General features: G+C 39.9%; 1 protein-coding gene across 2 annotated transcripts; it reads right to left on the reverse strand.

The window, feature by feature from the left end:
* Positions 1–2,530: 2,530 nt before the first annotated feature.
* Positions 2,531–25,774, reverse strand: LOC129352051 (ras-related protein Rab-27B-like). 2 transcript variants are annotated; one of them, XM_055020852.1, is made up of 6 exons: positions 25,526–25,774; positions 7,211–7,382; positions 6,787–6,876; positions 4,219–4,321; positions 3,719–3,842; positions 2,531–3,133 (listed from the first exon to the last, which is right to left on the reverse strand). In XM_055020852.1, exons 2-6 carry the CDS (start codon positions 7,361–7,363, stop codon positions 2,947–2,949), a joined length of 657 nt encoding a protein of 218 aa, XP_054876827.1. In that variant the 5' UTR covers positions 7,364–7,382; positions 25,526–25,774; the 3' UTR covers positions 2,531–2,946. The 2 variants fall into 2 exon arrangements, with proteins under 2 accessions (XP_054876827.1, XP_054876828.1); XM_055020853.1 differs by lacking the exon at positions 25,526–25,774 and adding an exon at positions 13,513–13,599.
* Between the last annotated feature and the right edge of the window lie 543 nt (positions 25,775–26,317).

The following is a 26,317-nucleotide window of genomic DNA, read 5'->3' on the forward strand; positions in this document are numbered from 1 at the left end:
ATCTTCCATTCACAGCTAATTGTTAAAAACAATAAAACAAGCATAAGTTTTAGAAAGTGTAGTAAATAAGTCAACAATGAAGCACAATGGTGGTAAAATGATGATATGAATAAATTTATAAGAAGGACATGTTAGTAATTTAAAACAAGAAAAAAAATTATGTTTGATTTTTGGGTGAAAATCAACACAAAGCAACTTAATCCATCTGTTTTAAAAAGTGAGATTGAACCCAAAAATCATCCAAAATCTGCAAATTCTACTGGCAGTTTGGGTCAATAAATTAAATGCAGATACAAAACATTGTTATAATGTGCACAATAATATTTTGTTATGTCAAAGCACACAAAACATCAAACAATGCCTAGTATGATAAGTTTTCTTTGAGTTTCTGTTTCAAAAAAAATAAAGAAACATGACAAGAGGCTAAACCATGCTAACGTTCTGTCATGTTTTTGGATAAACTAATAAGCTAGCTCAGGTAAGTTGAATTCACTTTTAGTAAATTATTGTTTTCTGTGATGATACAGAAACTAGAAAGATATTAAACAAAAAAATAAACACATAAAAAAAATAATAAAAATACCAAAACTGATTTCTTCCATTTAGACAGAAAAATGCAAAAACCTTGAGTCACTGCTGTTAGCATCCTGCTAGCAGATATGAAGGCTACCAGCTTAGCAACAATGCTTCATTAGTAAATAAATACTGTAGAATGATTTTGTTTGCTGTCAAATATTTATTGTTGTTAATTAAAGCAATCCGGGTCAGTTGTTCCTCTGGAAATTCATTCAACCATTAGCTAGAAATGCATCACCATGTAGCTGCTAGCAAAGCCATTTAACTAAACGATGAACTTATGTTTTTAACTATTTTTAAATTAATAACCCGTCATAAAAATCTGTCAGTGCAGAACAACCCGGCGTCTACAGGACAGTTTGTACTTGAGAAAGTCGGATATGAAAAAAACAAAAATGCAAAATGGCAGACAAAAACAAACGACAGGCTAACTGAGCATTTATTATTTTGTTAATAGCTGTGATGAACATCCAGTTTAAACACATTTTTACACCATATGGAGAATCAAACAATGTAGGTTTAATTAATTTCATCTATGCTCTGATGTTTGCGTAAAAAAAAAAGCTGGCTCTGCTAAGCTAGCATGACTATGAATGATATAAACTACTGAGGCAGATAAAGAATAAAATATACATAGAATTGCATAAAAAATATGAAGTCACCCAACTGAGCAGAACCTTGAGCCGATGTTACATTAAAATATTCTTGAAGCTAACTGTGTGAAGCCATATTAGGTACAATTATGCTAAATGAACTTAATTCGCTTTAAACGTCAGTTTCTTTGTGCTGAAAATGAACTGTAGCTTTAAAGCATACAGATGACAAAACAATGCCAATACTAATTAATTTTATGTCGTACTAAAACAAATGCTCGTGGCTAAGCTAAGTTAGCCTATCTTTAGCTAACTTAAACTTGATCGGGAATAGACCAAATGAAAATACAACAAAACCTGAAGTTTATTTTTCAAATGAGCTACTGTTTAGCATCTTGCTAGCAGTTATGAAAGCTAAACTGGCTAGCATCAATGCTACATTAGCTAATGAGTCTTTGTATCTGTTGTTTAAAAAAAGTAAACAAACGTTAATATAGATCGTTTAATTTTGTACGACCATTTGTGGTGGATCTCCACAATAATAACATACTTATTACAACAAAGAAAAAAGAGTTTAGTTGCAGTGGATCTTAAAAGTGTGGAAAACCTGTGAAAATTAAAGATTTTGGTTTTGATGAACCGTTGACAAATATCACTGCTAACTGTAGAAACGTGATTACCGTCTCATCTTAAACTGGTAAACAGTTTTAAGAGACATTGTAACGTTTTTACCGTTTCACAACCAAAACATTGTAGGTTAAGCTAGGTTAGCTTGATCTTCATTGTGTCAGTGAAGTTAGCGAGAACAAACAAATGTTCACAGAGCAAGAAGTAAAGCAAGAAATATGACTCAAACTATCTTAACAAAATCTTGAGCTGCAGTTGTTACGTTAGCATCATGCTAGCAGCTACAGAAGCTAACTGCGAAGCTAATCTGTACCAGTTTCTACAAGCAATTCAACAGCTAGTGGTGGTTAGCTGATCTTGTATCATTTTTACTACAATTTCAGGTCAAGTTATGTTTCTATTTTCATTTATTTTAAATTAAACTGAATATTATGTTTTTACTGGGCACTTTGTTTTGGCTGAAGCTGAAATACTCCCATATATTAGCTAAAAAAGCTTAGATTAATAAAAAAAAACTGGTCACAAAAAGACATCACAAACAGTTTTATGTTGAGAAACGCTGCTGGAGCCTCTCCATGTTTGTGTCAAAGACTCCTAGTTAAGCCCGTTAATACAAAACACATTTGGCACATGTTCAGTAAACGACTAAAACAAAGCTTCTCTAATGTGTGGTTGGTACCGGTCCAGCACAGAGCGGCGAGAAACAAAGAAATATAATTAAAACACATTGGTCCCACTGATCCTCAGTGTGGGTCCAGGATCAAATGCTTCATTCACACAGCCTGGCATTAAACTCGTTCAGCCCAGATTTGACTCAAAGTTCCACCTTTTCCTGCTGTGACGCCATGAATTGGATTTCAGATTCTGATCAATGGTGAAGCAGGAAGCGTGCAGAGTTTAATTCCCAGGCTGCAGGTTTTCAGCGAGGCACATTTTGCGTCTGACAGCGATGACGGCGCCCCCTCCTGGTTCAATTTATTCTCAAGGCTGACAGGCGGAGGCTGCGATGCCCTGGGTGTCCACTAGAGGGAGCTGCAGCGCGTTTATTGTCAGAGCTGCACACAGGAATGATTGAAAGATGACAGTAACATGCTGAGGACAGACGGGGAGGAAACGGCGGGGGACGGAGGACGGAGCAGCGTCTCCGGGTCTAACATGCGCATCTTTTGGGGTCGGGCGTTCCCTCGCCCAGCTTGGCGGCGCCGTTCCCGTTGGCGGGGTCGACCGGCGGTTTGTCCACGCACTGCTCCATCCTCTTCATCACCAGGTCCAGCAGCGTGATCACCGCCTTGTCCACCTCCGCTCCGGTGGCTGCGCTCGTCTCAAAGTACGGGATCCTGAAAGGACCAAAAAACACCAGCAAGAGGACATGCTTCATGATCAATCAATCAATCAATCAATCAATCAATCAATCAATCAATCAATCAATCAATCAATCAATCAATCCAGGGTTTCACAAACCTAAATTAGCTCCTCAAACAGCTAATATGAACTTTGCTTTATTTCAACTTAAATGTTATAGTAATATTTCAAAGTGTGTTACTTTCATAAAAAACTAATTAAAGTGTATGATTTAAAAATTGGTTGGATTTCATTTTATTTATTTTTCCTATTTTTTCTTGTTTTCTATCCAACCCTCTGCTGCCCCCTGGTGGCCAGGCGTCGAAAAACTGATTTAATCAAAATAGAATTGGATCAATAATTTCTATTCTGACGATGAATGAAAAACAAACAAACTCAGCAGACTCAGACACACATGCAGTTTTTATTAAAGTTTAATCAGTTTTTCATTGATTTTGTTATTTTCTTGGTATTTGTGTGAATTATTGTCATTTTGGTCATTAATACGTTTCCACTTAGCTTTATATGTTGGTCCATTTGTTGATGTAATTGTTAAATATTAAATAACTGATGATACTTGCCCGTATTTGTCGGCCAGCTCCTTGGCCTGTTTCTCCTGAACTTCCCGCTGGTCGGCCAGGTCCGCCTTGTTCCCGACCAGAACGATGTCCGGGTTCTCGCAGTACGCGTTGGCCTGCAGCTGGCCTGCCGTTCGGTTGCCACAGCGAACCGGCAGAGGACAGAGAAACGTTATTGAAGATTTGAGAAAAATCTGGATTTTTTTTCACCAATTTGCTGGTTGGGTTTTGAGGGCGGCCATCTTGGTTTACAAAAGTTCTTTCACAGCTTCTGTTTGTTTGGATTTTGAATTATTCAGCTAAACTTTACAACTAAACATAAGAGCCATTTGTATTTTTAGTCACAGAAATAAAAACAGAATAATATACATGAAGATATATAGATATATATGTATACATATACATAGCTGGTTGTTGCTGAATAATAAACTGAAATTTGCTCTGTGTGTTTCATGCTGGATTGGATGATTTAATCAGATGAATTTGATCTTAAAGCTACGTACTCATCCAGTTGCGGACGTTGAGGAAGCTCTGCTGGCTGGTGAGGTCGAACATCAGCAGGAAGCCCATGGCGTCCCTGAAGAACGCCGTGGTCAGGCTGCGGAACCTGCAGCACAAATCACAACCACGACGTTATTAAAGTTCGTAACTTTTATATATTTTATATATTAGTTAAAATCGTCACCATGTTGTCAGTTTGTTATGAGACATAAAAGATTGATCTCCCTGAGCTGCTGCTGTCTGAAAAAATGCACCAAAAACAGCCAATCAGAGCCAGGAGGCGGGGCTTAGCGCTGTCAATCATTCTAGTGTACGCCCTGCTAAAGGTGCTACTGGCAGAGAAACAACTTGAACTTACAGGAAAGTCGTTTGCCCACTGTCAGTGGTGGCTATGCTAACTAGCCTTAGCATGTGCAGCATGCTGCTACGCTAGCTGCACATAGCAGAGAGAAAGGTGGTTTGTGATTGGCAGCGCTAAGACCCGCCTCCTGGCTCTGATAGGTTGCTTCTAGAACTGGGTGACGACAGAAGAGGTCAATATTTTTCACAGATTATCTTATATATTTTCATAAACCGTCAATAAATATGTAAAATATGAATTTTAAAAGTTTCTGCAGCTTTAAAGGTGGAATAAATTCCTTTTACTGGTTCAGAGGAAATGTTCCGGTTTTTCAGACGTTGTTCTTTATTAAATCTTTTTCTGGTTAAACTGAGACGTTTGAGTTCAGTTTTCTGAATCTTTATTTTTCATTTTGCGTGTTAAACATGTCGAATCTTCCAGGCCAGCGTTCGTCTGCATTTGGACCAGAACCGCCTGATCCTGGTGATGAATCACTGCAGCATTAGTCACCGATCGTTACGTCACTTTGTCCGCATTGAACCGACCAGCAGAACCGACCGGCAGAACCGCAGCTGTGGGAGGAGAGCAGGGAGCAGCGCTGGCTACAGCGACGCTGCGACCCCAGAGGTCAAAGGTCACTTCTATACCAACAAAATGGCTGAAGAAAAGAAAATAATGTTTTACAGTTCAGATAAAAACATCTGATTGTGTAAAACTGTTTCACCAAAACTAGAAACTATAAACTGGTTTCAGCTTCAGCTGCTTCTAATTCTGTCAATAAATGAAGCATCTTTTTCTATCCAATCACTAATCTATAAACTAATTTATTGATGAACAAAAAGGAGCTGGAAGTTTTTAATGCAAACGACTAATTGATGAATCGATCAGTAAAGGAACCATTTTATTTAAAAATAAACTTTTTATTTAATATATTCCTAAAGCTGAACAAAAGGCTGATTCTCTTCAGAGCTTCAGAAAATGTTTTTTAATCTAATTAGAATATTAATAGACAAATTGATTAATTATCAGGATGATCACATTAATGGACTGGATATTTACACAGAGACTTTCAGAGTCAAACAAAAGATTCTCTGGAGGAAATTTAGCAATAAATAAAATCAGATTCTGATCCAAATTTCAAATCCTGAGAAATCTGCCCCCTACTGGTGGAAATTTATTTACAACTCCAGGAGCTGTGTCCATCCATCCATCCATCCATCCATCCATCCATCCATCCATCCATCCATCCATCCATCCATCCATCCATCCATCCATCCATCCATCCATCCATCCATCCATCCATCCATCCATCCATCCATCCATCTCCATCCATCCATCCATCCATCATCCATCCATCCATCCATCCATCCATCCATCCATCCATCATCCATCCATCCATCCATCCATCCATCCATCCATCCATCCATCCATCCATCCATCCATCCATCCATCCATCCATCCATCCATCCATCCATCCATCCATCCATCCATCCATCCATCCATCCATCCATCCATCCATCCATCATCCATCCATCTATCCATCCATCCATCCATCCATCCATCCATCCATCATCCATCCATCTATCCATCCATCCATCCATCCATCCATCCATCCATCCATCCATCATCCATCCATCATCCATCCATCCATCCATCCATCCATCCATCCCATCCATCCATCCATCCATCCATCCATCCCTCATCCATCCATCCATCCCATCCATCCATCATCCATCCATCCATCCATCCATCCATCCATCCATCCTCCATCCATCCATCCATCCCATCCATCCATCCATCATCCATCCCATCCATCCATCCATCCATCCATCCATCACCATCCATCCATCCATCCATCCATCCATCCATCCATCCATCCATCCATCCATCCATCCATCCATCCATCCATCCATCCATCCATCCATCTATCCATCCATCCATCCATCCATCCCTCATCCATCATCCATCCATCCATCCATCCATCCATCCATCCATCATCATCCATCCATCCATCATCCATCCATCCATCCATCCATCCATCCATCATCCATCCATCATCCATCCATCATCCTCATCCATCCATCATCATCCATCCATCCATCCATCCATCCATCCATCATCCATCCATCCATCCATCCCTCATCCATCCATCCATCCATCCATCCATCCATCCATCCATCATCCATCCATCCATCCATCCCTCCATCCATCCATCCCTCATCCCTCCATCCCTCTCCTGTCCCGCTGTGTCCCAGAGCTGCAGGTGAACCTTGAAGGTTTTTCCGGTTGTCGTTCCATTCGGGTTTGAAGCCGTGTAAACCTGAAGAGGAGAAACGTTTCAAATCAAATAATCTGAGGATGAAGAGAAATAATAAAAAAGAAACAAAGACCAGTTTATTTTCTGTAAAGTTTCTCTTATTTTCACTTCAACATCTTAAAATTAACAGTAAAATCTCCATTTTGTTCTAATCCAGCGAATTATTGATGACAATCGATCGATTGTAAATACTGTTTTTGCTTCTGGTCATTTATCTGGACTGATTTCCGTGTGGGAAAGGAACCGTGGCGACCCGGCTGACCCCGCGCCCGGTCGCCATGGCAACCCGGCCTCGGCGGCGCAGCGAAGCGAAGCGGAGGAAGCGCCGCAGCCTCACCACTCGCTTTTCCCTGAAGTCGATGCCCACAGTGGTGATGAACTTGGGGTTGAACTTGTTGTCGGTGTAGCGGTAGAGGAAGGTGGTCTTCCCCACGCCGGAGTCGCCCAGCGCCAGCAGCTTGATCAGGTAGTCATAATCCCCATCAGTCATAGTGGAGCCCGAAGAAAACCTGGGAGCAAAATGAAGACATTCTGTCTGCAGGAGGAGGAATCAGAGGCAGCAGGAAACGCCCGGCGCCTCATTTACCCTCCCTTTCTGGACGACACATTGTTATCGCGATAAACGATAATATCGTTTAAACACAATGACACATTCTGAAAGATCAATAAACGTCAAATGCTAACAAACATTTAAGACATTTTAAATAACAAAAACACAAATAAAATCAATTATAAAGTTTTTGTAAACAGATCAAATCATCCAGTTTTTGGCAGAAAGAGAAAAACAACAAAAGTGAAAATGGAAATTATTGAGCTTAATTTGTCATGTGATTAATTGATATATTTATTATTAATTGTTGTGAAGGATCACAGGTGATCCTTCACAACAAAAGACAATCTGTAATTTTCCAGATTGAGAAATGAAAAGCACATTTTCCCATCAGTGTTGTAAAACAAGGCAGGTTTTATTTGTAGGAATGAAGTAATCCTTTATGCGATGAGCTTTTATTTCTGCGTTCAGGAAACATGTGACTCTGGTTAATCAGCTGACTGCAGCGTGTTAAATATTGAGCTTTATTACGGGGGAGCGACGTTCTGCCTGCAGTTCAGACGATGACGCCATCAAACCGTCACTCTGAGACAAATTTAGCCTCCTGACATTTAACCTGCAAGGTTTCAATCAGTCCTGCAGGAAACTTTCCAACTGGAAATAAAAACATCAACTATTCTTTTAAATTAATGCACCTTAAAGTGCTTCAAAAATGATTCAAGTCTTCACTGAAATGTAAATAATATGCAACATATTTCATAATGACATGATTTTCTAAACTAAAGCAGAGCAGGAATAGTAAGTACACCCCAGTGGCTTAAAGAGGGGAAATAAAAACACGTCGTTCATGTTGAACGTTTCGCTGTTTCCATCATCTGATGCTACTTGCTCAATAAAACTTCTTAACAAAAATAAAGAACAACGAGGAGAGGAAACAGAACCTCTGTGTACAAAGACTTCAAAATAAGAGCCTGAATATAAACGGATGACTAAAAAAAAAACTTAACAGTCAAAAACCAAAACTTGAAAAGCATCAGCAGAACCAATGTTTATCATTAGCGACTTAGCATTAGCTTCTGCTAATACTATAATACATTAGTGTTAGCAGAACCGATGTTTATGATTAGCGACTTAGCATTAGCTTCTGCTAATACTAAATACATTAGTGTTAGCAGAACCGATGTTTATGATTAGCGACTTAGCATTAGCTTCTGCTAATACTAAATACATTAGTGTTAGCAGAACCGATGTTTATGATTAGCGACTTAGCATTAGCTTCTGCTAATACTATAATACATTAGTGTTAGCAGAACCGATGTTTATGATTAGCGACTTAGCATTAGCTTCTGCTAATACTAAATACATCAGTGTTAGCAGAACCGATGTTTATGATTAGCGACTTAGCATTAGCTTCTGCTAATACTAAATACATTAGTGTTAGCAGAACCGATGTTTATGATTAGCGACTTAGCATTAGCTTCCAGCAAAAGCACTTTAGGTTTAGTGGAACTAAATATATGATTCAGGCATGAGAACAGCATTAGCGATGCTAACTCTCTGGTCTCCACTGGGGACCAGTGAGGGTCTTTGGTCTCTTTACAGCAGACAGAGGATGAACGATCCCGTCGTTCCACCTGGAGTCACCAGTTCCCTCTAACTCTGGCTGAAGAACATCCGTTCCCCGACGGTGGATATTTTCTGAAAGGTCAGCTGGACCTTTAGGTCTGACTGATGTGTCCTCCGCTTCAACCTAACCTGATCACAGAACTAATTTGTTTTCCATCTCCTGCTGTCGCTAACAATCTGTCCTCCGCAGCCACAGATCAATAGCTGCTAACGCTGATGAGGGCTGGCCTTTAACTATTCAGTTACTCAGGACGCCCAGACGCTTTGCAGCAGATTGTCCTGAACGTTCAGCGTCTCCGCAGAAGAAACTGCAGAAACATTCAGGATGAATAATTCACTGCTGCCGACATCCTCAACTAACACAAAACACAGCAAACCTGCAACAGGCTTCAGGGCGGAATAAAGACCATCTGAGACATTCCAGAGATTTAGTTCAGTCCAACACAACAGAGTCATTATTTACCCAGCAAACAGGAAGTCAACATGGCAGACTGGATGGGAAACAAGCAGGGAGTTTATCTAGAGCCCAGCGAGGCGGTTCAGGATGATCTTCATGATAAAAACAGAACATTATTCAATTATAAAGGAAACACAACAGTGACCAGCTGAACAAACCTCACAGTTTGATGAGTATAAACCAGACAGTGTTTCATTTATTCTGCTCCAGAGCAGCGTCCAGATTTACAGGTTTGTCTGAAAAGGCAACCAAACTGGATCATCACATTCCTGCAGGCTGGTCCATTCAGAACCAGAACCAGAACGGAGAGAGCAGATTCACAGATTCATCCTGCAGTGGAAACAGCTGAGCTTTGTGCTGCGTCCTCATGACTGCAGCAGCCGCGACGCTTTGGCCTGGACAGATGGAGGCGGATCGGCGCCGAAACATCCTGCTGGACAGAACGACGACCCGATTCCTGCGCTTCTTCACTGAGCTTCACAAGATTACAAACCAGAAAAATATCCACAAATAAACATCAAAACAATAAGACCTGGAAGCAAAGACGTTCTGCATCGAAACAGAGATGAAAACAAAAATAGAAAGAAATACGACTTAGAAATCCTGAAAAACTGGAATAATTTGAAAAATAAATATTTCTAAAACTAATAAGGAAAAACTGGAATTTATCTGGGATTGTAAGGGGAAGCTAAGTGCGCTAAATGAAAGGCTAGCTTTGCTATTAGCGCATTAGCATTAGTTCACCAGCCACATGCTAGTGTTTTCTGGACGTTTTATCTACATCAGCAGATCTGGACGGCGGATCTGTGGCTCCATTTTCTATAAAACGGTTTCATATCTCATCATTTTACCACAACAGGAGAATTTACTCTGCTGCTAAAACCACGGTGAGAATCACTGTGTTTCTGTCTCCCGCCCGCTTCTTGCTTATCCAGTTGGAGGTCATGTGACCGGTCAGCTGACTGGATGAGCGGCGGCCATTTTGCCTCCGGTCTGCAGAAACAGAACATCCTGTTTGTTCTGCGTTTTTCCGCCTCCAGGATCTTTAAAGTGGTTTGACCTGAATATTTCAAACCAGAGGGAAACGTTCATTATATCACATTTTAGACCCGTTTAGGTAAAACACATTTAATTTGGTCAATAATGAGCCGTAATATTTAGTGTTATAGAAACGTTTCTCCATCTATTGGTTTTTATTAAACTATGATGAAAAAAGCAGCAGTTACATTAATTTATGCATTTATGTTGAAATAAATAAATTCAGGAATATTTTGTTTTGTTATAGCAGGAAACTTTCACATCATAACAAGATTGAAAAGAGGTTAAAAATACAAAATGAGAAATGTTTTCATTATAAAGAGATAAGTTTTTATTATCAAAACAGGAAAGTTTGTCATTTGTTTCTTGTTTTAACAAAAAATGTGTTTATCTTGTTTGTCTTGATTCAACAAGAAATGATCATCATAACCAAAAACCAATAAATAATTAATAAATAATAAATAATAACCTGATTAACTTACACTCTACGAATTCATTTAAGACTTTTAAGGCCTGAATTTTATGGATTTAAGGCTTTTTAAGGATGTATGGACAACTATCGCTAAATATTCTCCAGCATTTATTCCATGTCAGCTAATTTCCATGTTCCTTAATTGATTTAGCATAAAGTCATGAGTCCAAAATAAGAACTTTTACTGAGGAAAAATCGCTAAAGAACAATTTCAGACCTGCGATTAGCATTTTTAAAGCTAACTCGCATTTTTAAATGAATTTAAGACGTTTTAAGGCCTTAATTTGACATGAAGCTTTTTCACTTATTCATCTTTTTTAATAATACAAAAATGTCTTTAAAGTCAGAATAATTTTTATCATGTTGGAAGGGTGTACTTAGTTTTTCCCATGACTGAACATCTGTTAGGTTTTCCTGTGGCTGAAGAACAAACCCAGACGTTTCGACCTCCTCTGAACTCTGAATGTCAACTGAAATGAGCCGAAACTGAAACCTGTTCATGAGATTTATCAGATAATTTCACTTTAAAATCCTCCAGAGAGTAAAGAAAACAAACAGATTCACTCAGAGCTCAGGATTTGAGTAGGACAGAACCAGAACGACAGAGTAAAGTCCAAAAGAGACGCTGACTGCGCAGAAACTCTCAACAGAACCACAACTGTAACTTTAAGGGAGATTCTCAAATAACCGTTCAGTTCAAAATGACGAAAACTTCAATCAACCAAACCAATCAATCAATCAATACAAAATGATTTTTTACACCAAGCGTTAAAATCAAACTAAAAGCTAATGAAATCTCATCCGGCCTCCAGATCCTGCAGCAGCTGATGAACATCAGCAGGTTTGTCTCACCTGAGTCCAGAAGGTTCTTCAGATGAAACCGGTTCTGTTAACAAAATGAACCAGAATCAGAACTTTTTAAAGTTTCTAGCAGCAGAAGCAGCTTCTGCACTTCGGCCCAAATGTAAACTCAAATATTGACCCATGAAACTGCAGCGTTATAAATCATAAAAGAGGAAAAGCTCAGATATCAGACGAGTTTTCACACGTTTCCTCCTTCAGAACCAACAACGACCCGGCGGGTCACAGGAAGATTCATTCATTCACTCACAACCAAACTTTAAAGGTTGACATCAAACTTCTCGGCTCGTTTTCCCAGAAAGAAGAAATAAAAACTCAATTCGTGTGAAGAAATTACAGTTTGAATAAATTCAAAGTTTAAGAATTTATCAGCTGTTTTCATCATAATTTCTAACAGAATATCAGGCAAAGTGGTGGAGAGGTGACGATGCAAAGGTCATTTTATCTTCATGGCACATTTTCAGAGTTTTTACAGGAATTAAAGGGAAACAAACAAAATACCAAACCAGAGGAAATGAAAATAATCTACCATCTCTAAACGAGTCACTCAGGTTGGTAGATAACAGCCGATTCTGCTCTGCTTGTCCCTAAACGGGTCGTTAACAGAATGACCAAAACCAAAGCAGCAGCTGTGATGTCCTAGTCAAAGACCAGACATTAATCTTATTGAAATGATGTAATGTGGAAAAAAAGAATGGACCAAAACTCCTTCATGACGATGAGAGGAGAAAACGCTAAAGTTGGGCAGAAAATGTTCAAGTTTTTAAAATTATTTTTCACATTTCTGAGTTTTTTTCCTGCAAATTTTCACATTTTTGTTTTTTCTAGAAAACATTTGATTTTGGGCAGAAATGTAATCTTTTTAATAATCATCACAAAAATGACTGATATGATGCAGCCTTAACAGAAAGAACCAAAACATGCAAACAGAAGATCAATAAATTCAAAGTTTTTGAGAACATTTCTCAGATTTATCTATAAATTTCAGTGTTTTTGCAGAAATTCAGGTTTTTTTCTATCCAAACCATTTAACAAACAGATTTTGTAATACAGAAAAGGCCAAACAAAAAAAACAAACGCCCCTGCATTCTGGCGCCCCCTTCAGGGTGGCGCCCTGATCATACAATGCGCTGCTGTGTGACGTCAACTTTCTTCTGCGAATTTGGATAATAAATCGATCATACAGCCGCGTTATTGTTCATAATTAATCAGCAGCATGAAAGAAGACATGGAGCTTAGTAAAAATAAAAATGAATGAATAATCGGAGCATTTTTACCTTCATGTTTTCTTCTATTTATAGACAAAAACTTTGTTCAAAACTCCGGTTGGCTATAAACTCAGGACTCGTTTTATTGCCGCCATAAACTTATTTTTTAAACTTGAACAACGGAGCAATTGTAACCTAAATCTGCTTTAATTCCCTTATTAATATAAAACAAGAAGAACAGAGAAAGTTCAGCTGGAGCTTTTTATATCCCAGAAAAAAAACTTTTTTTTTTCTAAATAAAATCAGAAGAAGCGAAAGTTTCAGGCTTTAAACAGAGAAACTGATGGAGGAGATTTTGATTCTCACTAATGAGTCAAAAACCAGGAAACTGCAGAATCCCGCAACTCCTCCTGTCTGCGGTTCCTACCTGTCTGCGGTTCCTCGCCGTTTCTCGCTCAGATCCGGAGGGAGACGCTCAGCCTGCGTTCACCCGCAGACCGGAGGCTCTGCTGGGACGCGGAGCGGCGGGGAGGCGGAGGAGGCAGCGGGCGGAGAGCCACGCCTTCCGCCGAGCAGCTGACTGGCTGCGGGGCGCCACGCACCACTGACCGGTTACCGTCCGCTCCGCCTCTCGGACCGCGGGGGAAACTATTCACACCCGGAAGTATATTCAGCCTTCAGACACGTTTCATCTGAGTCACAGAGAAAGTTAAAGGGAAGGAAAACTTCATCCATATATCCATTCGTTTTTCCGTTGATCCATTCAAGTGGATTTAGGTCTGGACTTTGACTAGGCCATTCCCACCATGAATCAGCTTTGAACCATTCTTCCCTTGTCCTTGTCCTCCCCACACAGCATGATGCTGCCACCACCGTGCATCACAGTCACAATGTTGCATGTAAATCTAGAAGCTCGGCTTCCTGTGTCTCCAAAGGAGCCAAACTTTGAGAACTTCCTGTTGGAGATTCCTCTGTTTCTGAGAGTAATGAGAGGGTGAGGCTGCGATGCAGAAAGATACGAGTCTGAACACACATGAACATACACACCCACGCACACACACACACACACACACACACACACACACCACACACACACACCACACACACACACACACACACACGCTCTGTTATCGGCGCCGGGGGCCCGGGGTCACGCTGGTCCAGGAAACCAGAGCAGTCAAACAGGAAGTGAGTAAAAACCAGGCGGACGAGTCAAACCAGGTAAGTTCTGGGAAGGAGGAAGTGACATCACTTTCTAGAGAATCTTAAAAATGCAGAGGCTGCAGAACAAGTTTTAGCAAAGGTTCTGTTTGGTTTCTGACCCACCAGCTTATTTCTAAAGGCTCATTTCGTCTTTTCTTTATTTTCCTGTTTCCATTTGAAGGAAGAGTGAAAAAAACTGCTGGTTTATTTTGAAAGTCGCAAAAGTTTTTAGTGGGAATTAACAGAAACGTCCAGGAAGAAAAGGCAAAAACATGCAGTTTTAAAGCTACAGTTCTCCTTCATTTGGCTCAGACACAAAGAAAAAACCAGATGAATGAACTGAACGTATCTGATGAGCAGCGAGTTCATTTTACCTGCAGAAGGTTTTAAGACATGAGGAGAAAATCAAGAGAAAAAACTGAAAAGAAAAAAGGAATATTATGCTTCTGATTTTATTTCATTTTCATAAAAATAACCCAGTAAATATCCTGATACATTTTCCTCTCTTTGCCTTCCTTAAAAATCTCAGATCTGCTGCTGCGGCGACTTCCTTCACTTCACTGAACATGAAGAATCCACTTCCTGTTCGCCACTGAAAGAACGAGCAGAACGAGGAAGAAGAAGAAACATCAGATTGTTTTTCACTGGGTTGGAAAAGTCCTCCATTTATGGAATAATATCAGTGACAAAACTTCCTTTAACCTTCATTGTTTATTGAATTACAACAACTGACTGAAATGTCTGGCAGAAATAAGGAAACTGAAAAAAATATTTCATTTAAACAAAGAAAGTTTTGGGGCAATTATTTTTATTTTCTTGGTTTAAAAGGTTTTTAGTTCATTTCCAGCAATAAAAGTGAGAATTTTCTTTGATGTGTTTTGCCAAATATGATGGTGTTTATGGATCAAAGGTCACTGGATGTTTGTGACATGACTTTCTATGACATAAAATAAAATAAAACATAATAATTCTGAAAAAAAATCTGATGTTTTTCATAGAATATTTTATTTATTTTTGGGGGGATAATGTGGCATCTTCCTTAAAATTCTTAGTTAAAATTCAGAATTCTGGCATTTCTCGTAATTTTGAAATTTTTCACAGAATTTTGAATTTTTGGAATTTTGACTTTTTTCAACTGAATTTTAACTTTTTCATTCCGAATTCTGACTTTTTCACACTTTTCTTTGTTTTTCACGTAATTTTGAAATTTTTCACAGAATTCTGACATTTTTCAGAATTTTACTTTAAACTCAGAATTCTTCCTTTTGATATTACAGGTCAAGAGTTACTTATTATCAAATTAAAGAATTATGATTTGTGTTGTTCTTAAAGTTTTCCACAAACAGTAGAAATGTAATTTTCACCATTCTTGCCAGGTGCCACCAACGGTCCCTGAACCACACTTTGGACACCCCTAATGTTTTGTAACATGTTGATCAGATTTTACACATTTCATCCTGACTTCAGATCAATAAACTTTTTATTTCTCTTTTCACGCTGAGACATTTCCAATCCCCGCTCTGTGATTGGATGATCGTCAGAAAGCCAAACCAATCACCGGCCACCGAGACATGAAACATGACAGCAATTCCCACAATTCCCAGTGAACCAGAGAGAAGCTCAGAGAATGAACTGGTTTCATACTGGAAGTGTCTCTGCGGCTCACAGCCGTTATCCCCGGCCTGCAGTGACATCATCATCAGCTGACGGTGGAAATCGAAGGCCGACTTCCCAAAATACGACAACCTGAGGCCGGAGCAAATCCAGCTGCCGGATCGGATTCAAATCAAACTTTCCCATCTGACGTTCAGCAAACCAGACGCATCAAACCCAAAAGGCAGAAAAAACGGAAAACATTACAGACAAGGTTCTGGTGATCAAAAGCCTTCAGCAGTTAATAAGAAACATTGTGAGAACCTCAATACAAGCTGATCTGCTGCTTCAGGTTCATCCCATCATTTCTCTTTAGGCTGATTTAAACCAACTCCGGTCCGTTTCTCTAGAAAATCCGGTTCGTACCGAAACACCGAACCGAATCCGTCTACGAACTTTAAGTTTGGTTCAAGTGAAGTCTCAGCGGTTTGGATGCAAATGTGATGAAACAAACAGAGACCGCTCCAAAAGCAGGAAGTGGACTAGAGCGCAGGGCATTCTGGGTAAATACAACCAAAGCTAGCATGCTATCCTAGCGCTAGCTGCAGAAATGGTTCCTGGTCTTTAGCCCAAGACTAATAAGAAATCCTCCAGCACTAAACTCTGACGCCTCCATCTTGTTTCCATCTGGTAAAGAAGAAAGTTGCTCTCAGTGTCTTCAGACGTTTTGTGTCGTTTCCTTCAGTGGTTGTTGGTGCAGCGCCCCCACAGGCCGGGAGGGAAACAGGCTGGTTTGACTCAGAACCACAGCAGCTGGAGGTGGAGCAGATAATGGAGTTCTGGTCCAAATCAAACCAAATCTATGAGGTGGGAAACAGCAGCATTGATCCAAGATCAGCTGCTGCTCATCAACCTCTGAAGGGTTAAAGGTCATCTCCAAACCAGTCCATTATTCTCCAAAGAGAAAAACTTCTCAGAAAGCTGCCAAGCTTCCCAGAATGAAACAAATTTACAACAAACTAATTAAACAGTTTTTCAGCAGACAGTTAATTTAATGATGAGAAATAATCAGAATTGGATAAAGTTTCTCAGAAATCCTTATTTTTTTATTGCCAGAGGAAAAGTCGCATTTCAGAGCTGAAATCCCAGGATCTGGTTTCAGACGCTGCAGCTGAAGTGAAGCTCATTGTTTCTTACTGTGAAGCATTTTGCAAACTAAGGCCTGAACTGAACTGGGTTTATCTCTAAGACTGTTTCCATTGGAAGCGTTTGCTCTGCTGAGGAGGATTAAGATCAGATCGCTGTGGCTCATGCAAAGCAGAAAGAAAACACACGTGGAATAGAAAGGAATGTTTTCTGCTGTTACATCTGCAGCTCAGAGAAAAGTTATGAATAAATCTGGAGGATTTTTACTTATAACACAAACTTTTAAATCTGTAGAGCAACACAATATGACCAAACAGTTTGAGAGGATTTAAATCTTCCTCGTCTGAAACCAGGATGTGTGGAAGTGAAGGTCAGTTTTTATGAGCCCTCAACAATCAGTCGGTCATGCAGCTTCAATTACGGCAGGAATGTTGCCTCCTATTTCCAGCTGCTACCGTCACATTCAACCACTTAGAATAATCAAAGTTCAGTTTTATTTCACTGCGGCATTTTGTCTGTTTAATTCAGTTAGTTTTAATAAAAACTGTGGCTACGTTTACATCGATTGGGTATTGAAGACACCATTTTCAAAAATCTATTAAATTGTTGAACAACCAACAGACTTTTTTTGCCGTCGCCATTTTGCGACAAAACATTTATAGGAGAAAGTCTGAGACCAACAGCCTCACTTGGAGTCATTACCTGAGGATTCAGGAATGCACCAGTCAGGGTTCACATTGTTGGCAGCTTCAACAACCCGCTGCTTGTTAGCCAAGGCGACGCCACGAGTCAGCAGAGTGGCAAACAAAGACGTAAACAACAAGCAATTTCATTATTTTGGCATGAAAATTAAACTAACTCAATTCTGTTGTTATTTTGAACTGCAGAGGTCAGTCACTACCACAAGGGGGAGGCAACACACAAACTGAAGAAACAGAAGAAGCTGCCTCATGAAAAGCATCAGAAGATGAGTTTTTTTATTTGTGTACTTGAGTATTGGAATAGCTAACATTATGCTAACACCTCCAACACATTATTGCATATCCGCCTCTTAAAACCTGATAACTGCTGCTCAATAATTCACTGATGACACGTTAATTATGGTGACCTCATGTGACACTATGCCATCTCTTTGTCTGCGCTGTGAAGATCCAACGGCCTTGGCCTGCATGAAACAAACAGTAAAACTGATGTCATGACCTTCTTTCTGATTTATTCGCTTTCATCCCAAGAAGGAAAGTTAATAATTAACTAATAAAAATAAAAGCCTCTGATGTCACAGGAAATATAAACGGATTCACTTTTCAGAAGTGGAACATTAATTCTTCCAAGGCATGACAGGACTTGATGTTCCACCAAGTCTGCTTAGTTTTGCCATGTTTAGTCCCCCGTACCAAGACATCAACAGACGCCAAGCAGAGAAAAGTTTCCATGTTGAAGGTCTGGCTCAGTTTGACTCTTTCCCTGCTTTGCAGCTGAAATATTTACTGCTAACAAAAATAAGTCGAAACATAATCATGCCGGTGAATAGGTTTGTTAAAAAAAAATATTTTTCCTGGAATAGCTCATCCTTCCTCTCCATGGAAACAGATGTTTTCATGTCGACAAATTACACAAAACTTTAAGAGAAATGGTTCAATAAAACATTTGTTGGTGAAAAATATAAAATTACAGCAGGCAAGATGCAGATTGTTCATAAATAGTTGTGTTTTTTCATGCTGGCTGTTGCCCAGGGGGGCACCAAGTCCGAGCACCACCTCAAATAAAATAAAATTATGTACAGATATCCAGACAGCGACATCGTTTCTGCAGCTCTCACCAATTAATTTTACACTTTTAAGTCTTGTATCACGACAGAAATGTACAAAAAGAAAATCCCAATAAATAATTTGTGTGATTTGGCTAATGGATAAGAATAATATCATCCAGCCATATAGAATAGAAAAGCTAGATATTTTACCCTTCATGTAACTAATTAGCAGCTAGTTAGCTCAAACTTCTGCACAACAGCAAATTTCCATCTATGAAAAACTACATAAAGTTTACAGGATTAAATAATCCTGCAAAACAAAATGGAAGACTCTTCTTAATGCATGTTTTCTATTTTTCCCATGTTAATTTAAGGCTTTTTAAGAATCCACCTCTTTCATCTATCTTTAAATGTGAGACTTTGTTCCAGCGTTTACTTCATGCAGATTAATTTCCATGTTTCCTAATTGATTTCAAGTCATCAGTAAAACTGAGAACAAGCAGCTTTTTACTGAGGAGAGCAGAGCAGGCTGCCGACAGCAGCGATTTTAAAAATGCATGAGCCTCCGACCTCAAGCAGAGAGCAGCTAACGCGCGCGTGTGTGTGTGTGTGTTTGTGTGTGTGTATGTGTGTGTGTGTGTGTGTGTGTGTGTGTGTGTGTGTGTGTGTGTGTGTGGCTGTGTGTGTGCGTGTGTGTTTGAGATGCCGGCATTTAACAGCGAGAGCGAATAAAGACGCGTCGCTTTCTGATTCGATCATCTTAATGTGCTTTATTGTTTTACAGAGTCACTGTTTGTTTGTTTGTTTGTTTGTTTGTTTGTTTGTTTGTTTGTTTGTTTGTTTGGGAGCAGTTTTTATTTCGCCAGGTTCCTGCTGATGGTTCTTATTTGAGAGGGAGAAAGAGGCGCCTGTGTTTGACTCCTAATAAAGTCCTGTCAGCTGAATATCAGCTCGAGTCACGAGTCCCAAAACGAGGAGGAGGAGGAAGAGGAGGAAGAGGAAGAGGAGGAGGAGGAAGAGGAGGAGGAGGAGAAGGAAGAGGAAGAGGAGGAGGAGGAAGAGGAGGAAGAGGAGGAGGAGGAAAGCTCAACCGAGGAGGGAAACATGACGAACGGCGGAGCAAGGAGAAGATAAATGAGAGGAAGTAACGGGAAGGCCACTGGGAGCAGCAGGAGGAGACGGACGCAGAAGACAAATTAAAGACAAACATGAACCAGAAAGGAGAACGAGCTGAAAGTAAAAAACTGAGAGTAAAAACTGTTTTACCACAACAGTGAAGTTGCAAGAGCTGAAGCTATTAGCACGTTAGCGAAAGAGTGCAGACTGTAGTGAACAGAAAGTTGATGACATTATAAATGCTTGTGTGTAAATAATCAATAAATTTTGTTTTAGTTTCTTCATTCAACAGTTAAAATCTGAGCCTGAAGATTTTTAACTATGAATTATTGGAAATGCATTCAGAAAGCAAACAGTTGATCTTAATATTCCTGAGATTTGAGTCTGAGGGCAAACATTAAAGGTTTAACAACATCTTCCCCGGAGCGTCGCTTTGTGTTTGCTTACAGACCAGAACTTCATTTCAGGACAACTGGTGCATGAAAATCACAGAAACCGACGAGTTTCAGACCAACAACAAACCACATCACAGGAGGACAATCTGAAAACGGAAGAATAAAGGCCAAACAGAACTTTATTGAACTTATTCTGCTTCTAACTGGTTTTGCAATATCATCACTGACATCGTGATAAATATGCAGATGTAAATCAGGAGTTTTTTGTTTTTTTAAATGTTTAATTATTATAAAAATAAATAGATGATAGAAATTAAAACCTGCAAAATAAAACAGCTGAATATGAAAATGAGGAGAACCTGACCGGCATAAATCATCAGATCATGATCAGAAACTCTGCTATTGGAAAACAACTCTTCACCTCCTCCTCTTCCTCCTCCTCCTCACCTCCTCCTCTTCTTCCTCCCTTCACCTTCGTCTCCTCCTTCTTCTTCTCCTCTTCCTCTTCTCCTCCTCTTCCTCTCCTCCTCTCTTCACCTTCGTCTCCTCCTCCTCCTCTCTTCACCTTCGTCTCCTCCTGCTCCGTCACCAGGCAACTGGTGTCTCCTCCTCCCTCCCCATGATGTCCGTCTCTCTCCCTCGTCAGAACCAACTCCAGCGGATTCAAGAAAAGGTTTGATGGCGTCAGATTTAAACTAAAACGATGGAGCAGCGAACGTCTGTTTTCAAACCGATGCTGGAATTCTAGCAAATCAAACTTCTAATAAATTTATTCTGCTGATATTTTCTCCCAACTCAAATTGAACCTGATCTTTTTTTCTCCATGGGGGATGAAACAGCAAGAAGTTAGCCTGGTTGCTACGGCGACCGCTGGGAGGCAGGAAGTGATGCTTCTTGGCATCGGGTCAGAAATCAGCAGCGAGAAACAACCAGAGATCCTGATGAGGATCAGGACGCAGAAAGCAAGAACAAATTTACACAAATAAAAACACCATCCAACATGGACACCAGTTCTACAACTTTACAGGAAGTTACTTTATTTTGAAATCGAAGCCGTTTTGAGGAGAAGCCAGAGGATTTTCTGGGACTGCAAGAGAAAAACTTTGTTTCTGGTTCAAAGTTAAAACAGACAACAGGAAGATTAAAAACTTGACAGTCTCAAATAAACCAAAGCTGTGCAAAAAATTTTCATTTTGATTTAAAAGTGCAGCAGCTTGAATTGGAGCAAAAGTTTCAGTTTTAGTTTCCCACCAAAACAAACTAAATCTTCCTCTACTGAGGACCTCACAGCCTGTTGCTTTCAATTATTGATGAGCTGCAATTTATTTCTGCTGCCTCCATTTATTGCACAGACAAATGACCCGAGATGTGCAGATTGTTTTCTGTTTCAGTGGAAGTGAACCGCTTCCTGCAGCGATGCAGCAGAGACATTCGACGATGAATCAGGGCAGGTTTCCAACCATCACAACATTTTCCTCTCCAGCTTCATGGCTACAGAAGAACCAGGAAAATAGTTTTAATGATCCTGATGTTTATATTTGCATGGAAATAGATGAAGATGTACGACAGACTCAGAGTCTTAAGGGTTAGCGTTAGCTTTGCAAATTTTAAAAACTGTTTAGCGTTTTAGCGTTAGCTTCCAGTAATTTTTGTGTGTTTAAAGTTAGCTTCTGCTAATTATTTACTGGCTTTGCAGTTTAGCGTTAGCTTCTGCTAAAATCTTTTACTGTTTTAGCAGTTTAGCATTAGCTCCTGTTAATTTTTCAGTGTGTTTAGCAGTGGACTGTTAGCTTCCAGTGAATTTTCTGTGTTTATTATTAGAGCAAGCAAATTTTTTGAATGTGTTTTGTGTTTTAGCGTTAGCTTCTGGTCAGTTTTATGTGTTTAGCAGATTAGCATTAGCATAGCTAATATTCTTGTTTAGCAAATTAGTGGTTAGTGAACCAAACTTTGTGGTTAATTGTGTGATTTTAGCGCAAACATTTATTACCATTACAACAGCCATTAGCAGCCATTTTGAAAAATGATAAAGGAAACAACATCAAGAAAATATTCATAATTTAAATTTATTATTTGAAACCAAACATTCATTTCATTGGTGATTCTATTTCAAACATTAGCCTCCCTGATGACCACGGCAGCCATCTTGATTTTTTTCACTGGCTAGAGGTTTTTTCCACTTCCCCTTGGAGCATCTGTATCTGCATGTAAAAGATTTTTCAATTATCTGCTCCACTAAATCCAAACCATGACTGTGCAGTTCATCAAATTTATCGTTCAACTTCAAGTTCGGCTCCGAAGACTAAAAAACCCATAACCATTAACACACAATTAGATTTGATTTCATTATTTTTGGCATTTCCAAATGATTCTGTAATGTCTCCTGACTGATCCTATAATGTTATTTCCACTTCTAGACTGGAGGGTTTTATTTTATACATGGGAAATAAGATTTAAGATAGATGCAATAACATCAAGTATTCCCTCATACAGATTAATCACAGGATTCTCCTGCAGATGTCAGAAGAGCGAAGCCGTCCGTCATAAATGGCTGCAATCCTGCGATTTCTGAGAGGAATAAAAGTGGCTGGCAGACAGAATGTGATGCTGAACTGATTTACTGTCTGAATCCATTGATCGTTTAAAGCTTTCAGAGCTTCCTCTGACAGAACAACCAGGATTATCTGCTCCCTCTCTTCACAGATGAAACCATTTCATTTGCTTGGTGTTTCCAAACTGCATCTGTTTCCGCAGACTCGCTCTAAATGGCTCTGCAGGAAACAAGTCAAAGCTGTTCAGGTTTCCTGGTTCCCTCCCAGCTCAACCTGAGAAAAAACATCCAGATTTTAACCTCAACCTGGATCCAAACAACAAATCAGGTCTGAGAGGAAACCAGCTGTTTCTATTCACTGTAAAATTACACAAATTAATTCAATTCTATTAAAATAAACATTGTTTTTCAATAAACATCTTCAGCTCATCCCAGCTTTATTTGTATTGGTACATTTTGAAACAATGGAATGAAAACACATCAAACGCGTCACATGATCAATGACAGGATGTTACTACTGCTGGAAACGACAAAGAAGACCAGCAGGAAGTGGTTGGATTATGGTGGCGCCGCATGTTTTTAATGGCTTATTTAATGCAAATACTTTAACAGATGAAGAATTTCTATGACATATAAAAAACTAAAACTGGATCATTTTGTCATTTTTCTTGTAAGAGTTATAAAATCACTACTTTATTCTAGTAATTTTATGACTTTATTCTCATGATTAAAGGACATAATTATCTCAGTCTGACATTATAGTTAGTAGAGTTGAGCTGAACAGAAGCTATAATATTTGCATGCCAAACAAGCAGAACCGCAGGTTAAAATGGCCTAGTCAAAGTCATCTGTATGAATTGAAAATGAATGTTCACAGATCTGATTGAACTAGAGCAGCAAAGACATGCCACACTTCTCAGATCTTTACATTTCTGAGGCATTTATGGAAATAAATTCTCATCAAGTTTGTCAACGTTCCAGTTTTTACGGATCTCAATTAATTAATTAGTTGAAATGATCGGATCAGGAAGTGTTTTTGTTTTTTGGACTCGTTTTCTCTGCCAACCAAATGGCGTCTCTGCTGCCAGATCCTCGCTGCAGGAAAGCTCCTCCGTCTCCACGCGCCCCACTGCTCCTGGTCGATACTCTGCAGGGGGCGGAGTCAGGCTGAGGGAAAGGTCACGTCCTCCGGCCTAAAGGTCACCGAGGCTCATCAGAGCCGATGGCGATAAAAACCTCTGGTTCGTAAACGCGTTGCCCCGGCAACAGCCTGGTCAGAGCTGAAGGTCTGCAAAACGCCCCGGACGCTCACGGCTCCAGATTACCACCGAACGACTCGGCATGCCGCCTGGCGAAAGGTTAAAGGTCACGACAGCCCAGCTGGAGAAGAAACGAGTTTCAATGGTTTGATGTGAGAAAGTGGCGCCATGGCAACGACTTCTGGGACAATTCACGCAAAAAATATGATGAAAAATGAATCAACCAAAACCTTTTCATGACGTTTGCATAAAATTACTGAATCAATTAACTAATTATTTTGATGCACCTGCAGTTCCTTTTACGACCACCAGGAGTTCTTTGGTGAAACCTGGATACTGAGATCTGCTGAAATCTGGTTACATAATTTAGACCTAAAATATACAGAAAGACAAGGAACAAAGGTGCTTCACACAGCTGCACTTTTGCCTTCCACTCAACTTTCCATTAAAAAGCTTAGAGAACGTTTTGCTTTTACTGAACTTATTAACTCCAATGACATTCAAAGTTATTTTTAGGCGCCTGATGTTTAAAACATCCAGGAATCATTTTGTTGTTTATTAATTCTTTGCATTTTAAATTTCCAACATGAATGAAAACGACTCAAATATCTGAGATCTGGATCTGCTGCAGCTTGTTAACAATGACATCAATATCAACCGAGAACATCGCAGAACAACGTGGACCAGAGTCGCTTCACACTGATACATCACAGTAAACACTTTTTCCTTCCACTTAACTTCTGATTGTAAGCTTAGATGCAGCTAACGAAACAAACTGCTTCTGTAGAAATTGGATTTCCTGGATCTGAAAGTATTAAGATGCAGTTTATATTTATAAATGTTTATATTGCATGTTTGTCTTTACAAACATTTAACACCTTTGTCAACAAATACATAATTTTCCCCTTGGAGATCAATAAACTATATTTTATTTCCTGACCTTTTCTGCGTGCGTACAGAGAACAGACTTTTTTCTTCCACTTAACTTTCCGTCATGATGCTTCTTTACAGCTGCAGGAACAAACAGCGGTTCGTCTTGTTCCCATCCTGAAGTATTTATATGTGTCCACATTGGAAAAGTTGAATTAAATGTAGATTCAAAGTTAATGCGCAACACAAACCAGACAACATCTCTGCCTCCCACACTTCATGCAAACCGTGTGGACACTGTGGACCGTGTGGACACTGTGGACCGTGTGGACACTGTGGACCGGAGCCGCTGGCTGCGCTTTGCATGTGAAGCTGATAATGAAGCCGCTCAGGCTGCGGAGAGCTCTGCTCTCCTCTCCTCCAGCAGCAGCAGCAGCAGCAGCAGCAGCAGCGCCGCTCAGGCTATGACTCATCCCGGCTGCCAGTCACCGGTTCTGGGCTGGGCTCGACCGAAACGCGTCGCGGAGCAGAACCCAAACACACAGAGAGCCGCTCACCTTTGTTTGCCGGGAACTCAGTCAGATGCTCCTCGCAATGCGCGCTGCTGCCTGGCCGCTCGGTCTGCGCTGCTCTCTCCTCCGGGACGTCGCATCGCTCCCCCGGTTCGGACGGAACCGGGCTCAGATGAAAAGCTCCGAGAGCTGCGGCTCTGGTGGATGTGGCCCCGTTCGCCTCGGGTGGGGGCCGACGCTCCAGATGCCTTCAAGGTCTTCACGCAGCCTCGGATTTCCAAGCTCTCAGCTAAAGAGGCGCTTCTCCGTTTCCATGGTGATTTAAAGGGACAGTTCTTTTTTATTAACCGTGAGGTTGTGTGAAATAGACGGTATTTTCCCACAGTTGTTTGTCACATTATGTTTTAACATCACATTGTTCATTCCAATGGTTCTGGTTCTGGTTCGCCTTGCGTTACCAGAACCAGAACCAAACATGGAACAAACTTCCAGAAAATGGTGAAAACAGCCAAAACACTGAAAACCCAGATGTTCATAGCTTGAACCATAATAAATGAAACTCTAACCAACATTTTTGAAGCATAACAATAGTCTTGGTTTGTCTTATAGATTGACTCCTCAACAGTCAATCAATCAGTTCAACTCAGTTTCAATTAACAACAAATCATCTTGAGACACTTCGTCAAAAATCATTTCAGTTGATCCTAGATACCAAACAGCTCAATCAATTATTCAAAGAACTTTTTAAAGTCAAACTTAATAATTATATAGAATCCTTAATGGGATTTAAAATAAAAAACAACCCTTCAGCCTCGCTACGAAACCAAATACAGACAG

The sequence above is a fragment of the Poeciliopsis prolifica genome, unplaced genomic scaffold (assembly GCF_027474105.1).
Source record: "Poeciliopsis prolifica strain line A6 unplaced genomic scaffold, Auburn_PproV2 SCAFFOLD071, whole genome shotgun sequence".
In the NCBI taxonomy this organism is placed as follows: domain Eukaryota; kingdom Metazoa; phylum Chordata; class Actinopteri; order Cyprinodontiformes; family Poeciliidae; genus Poeciliopsis; species Poeciliopsis prolifica.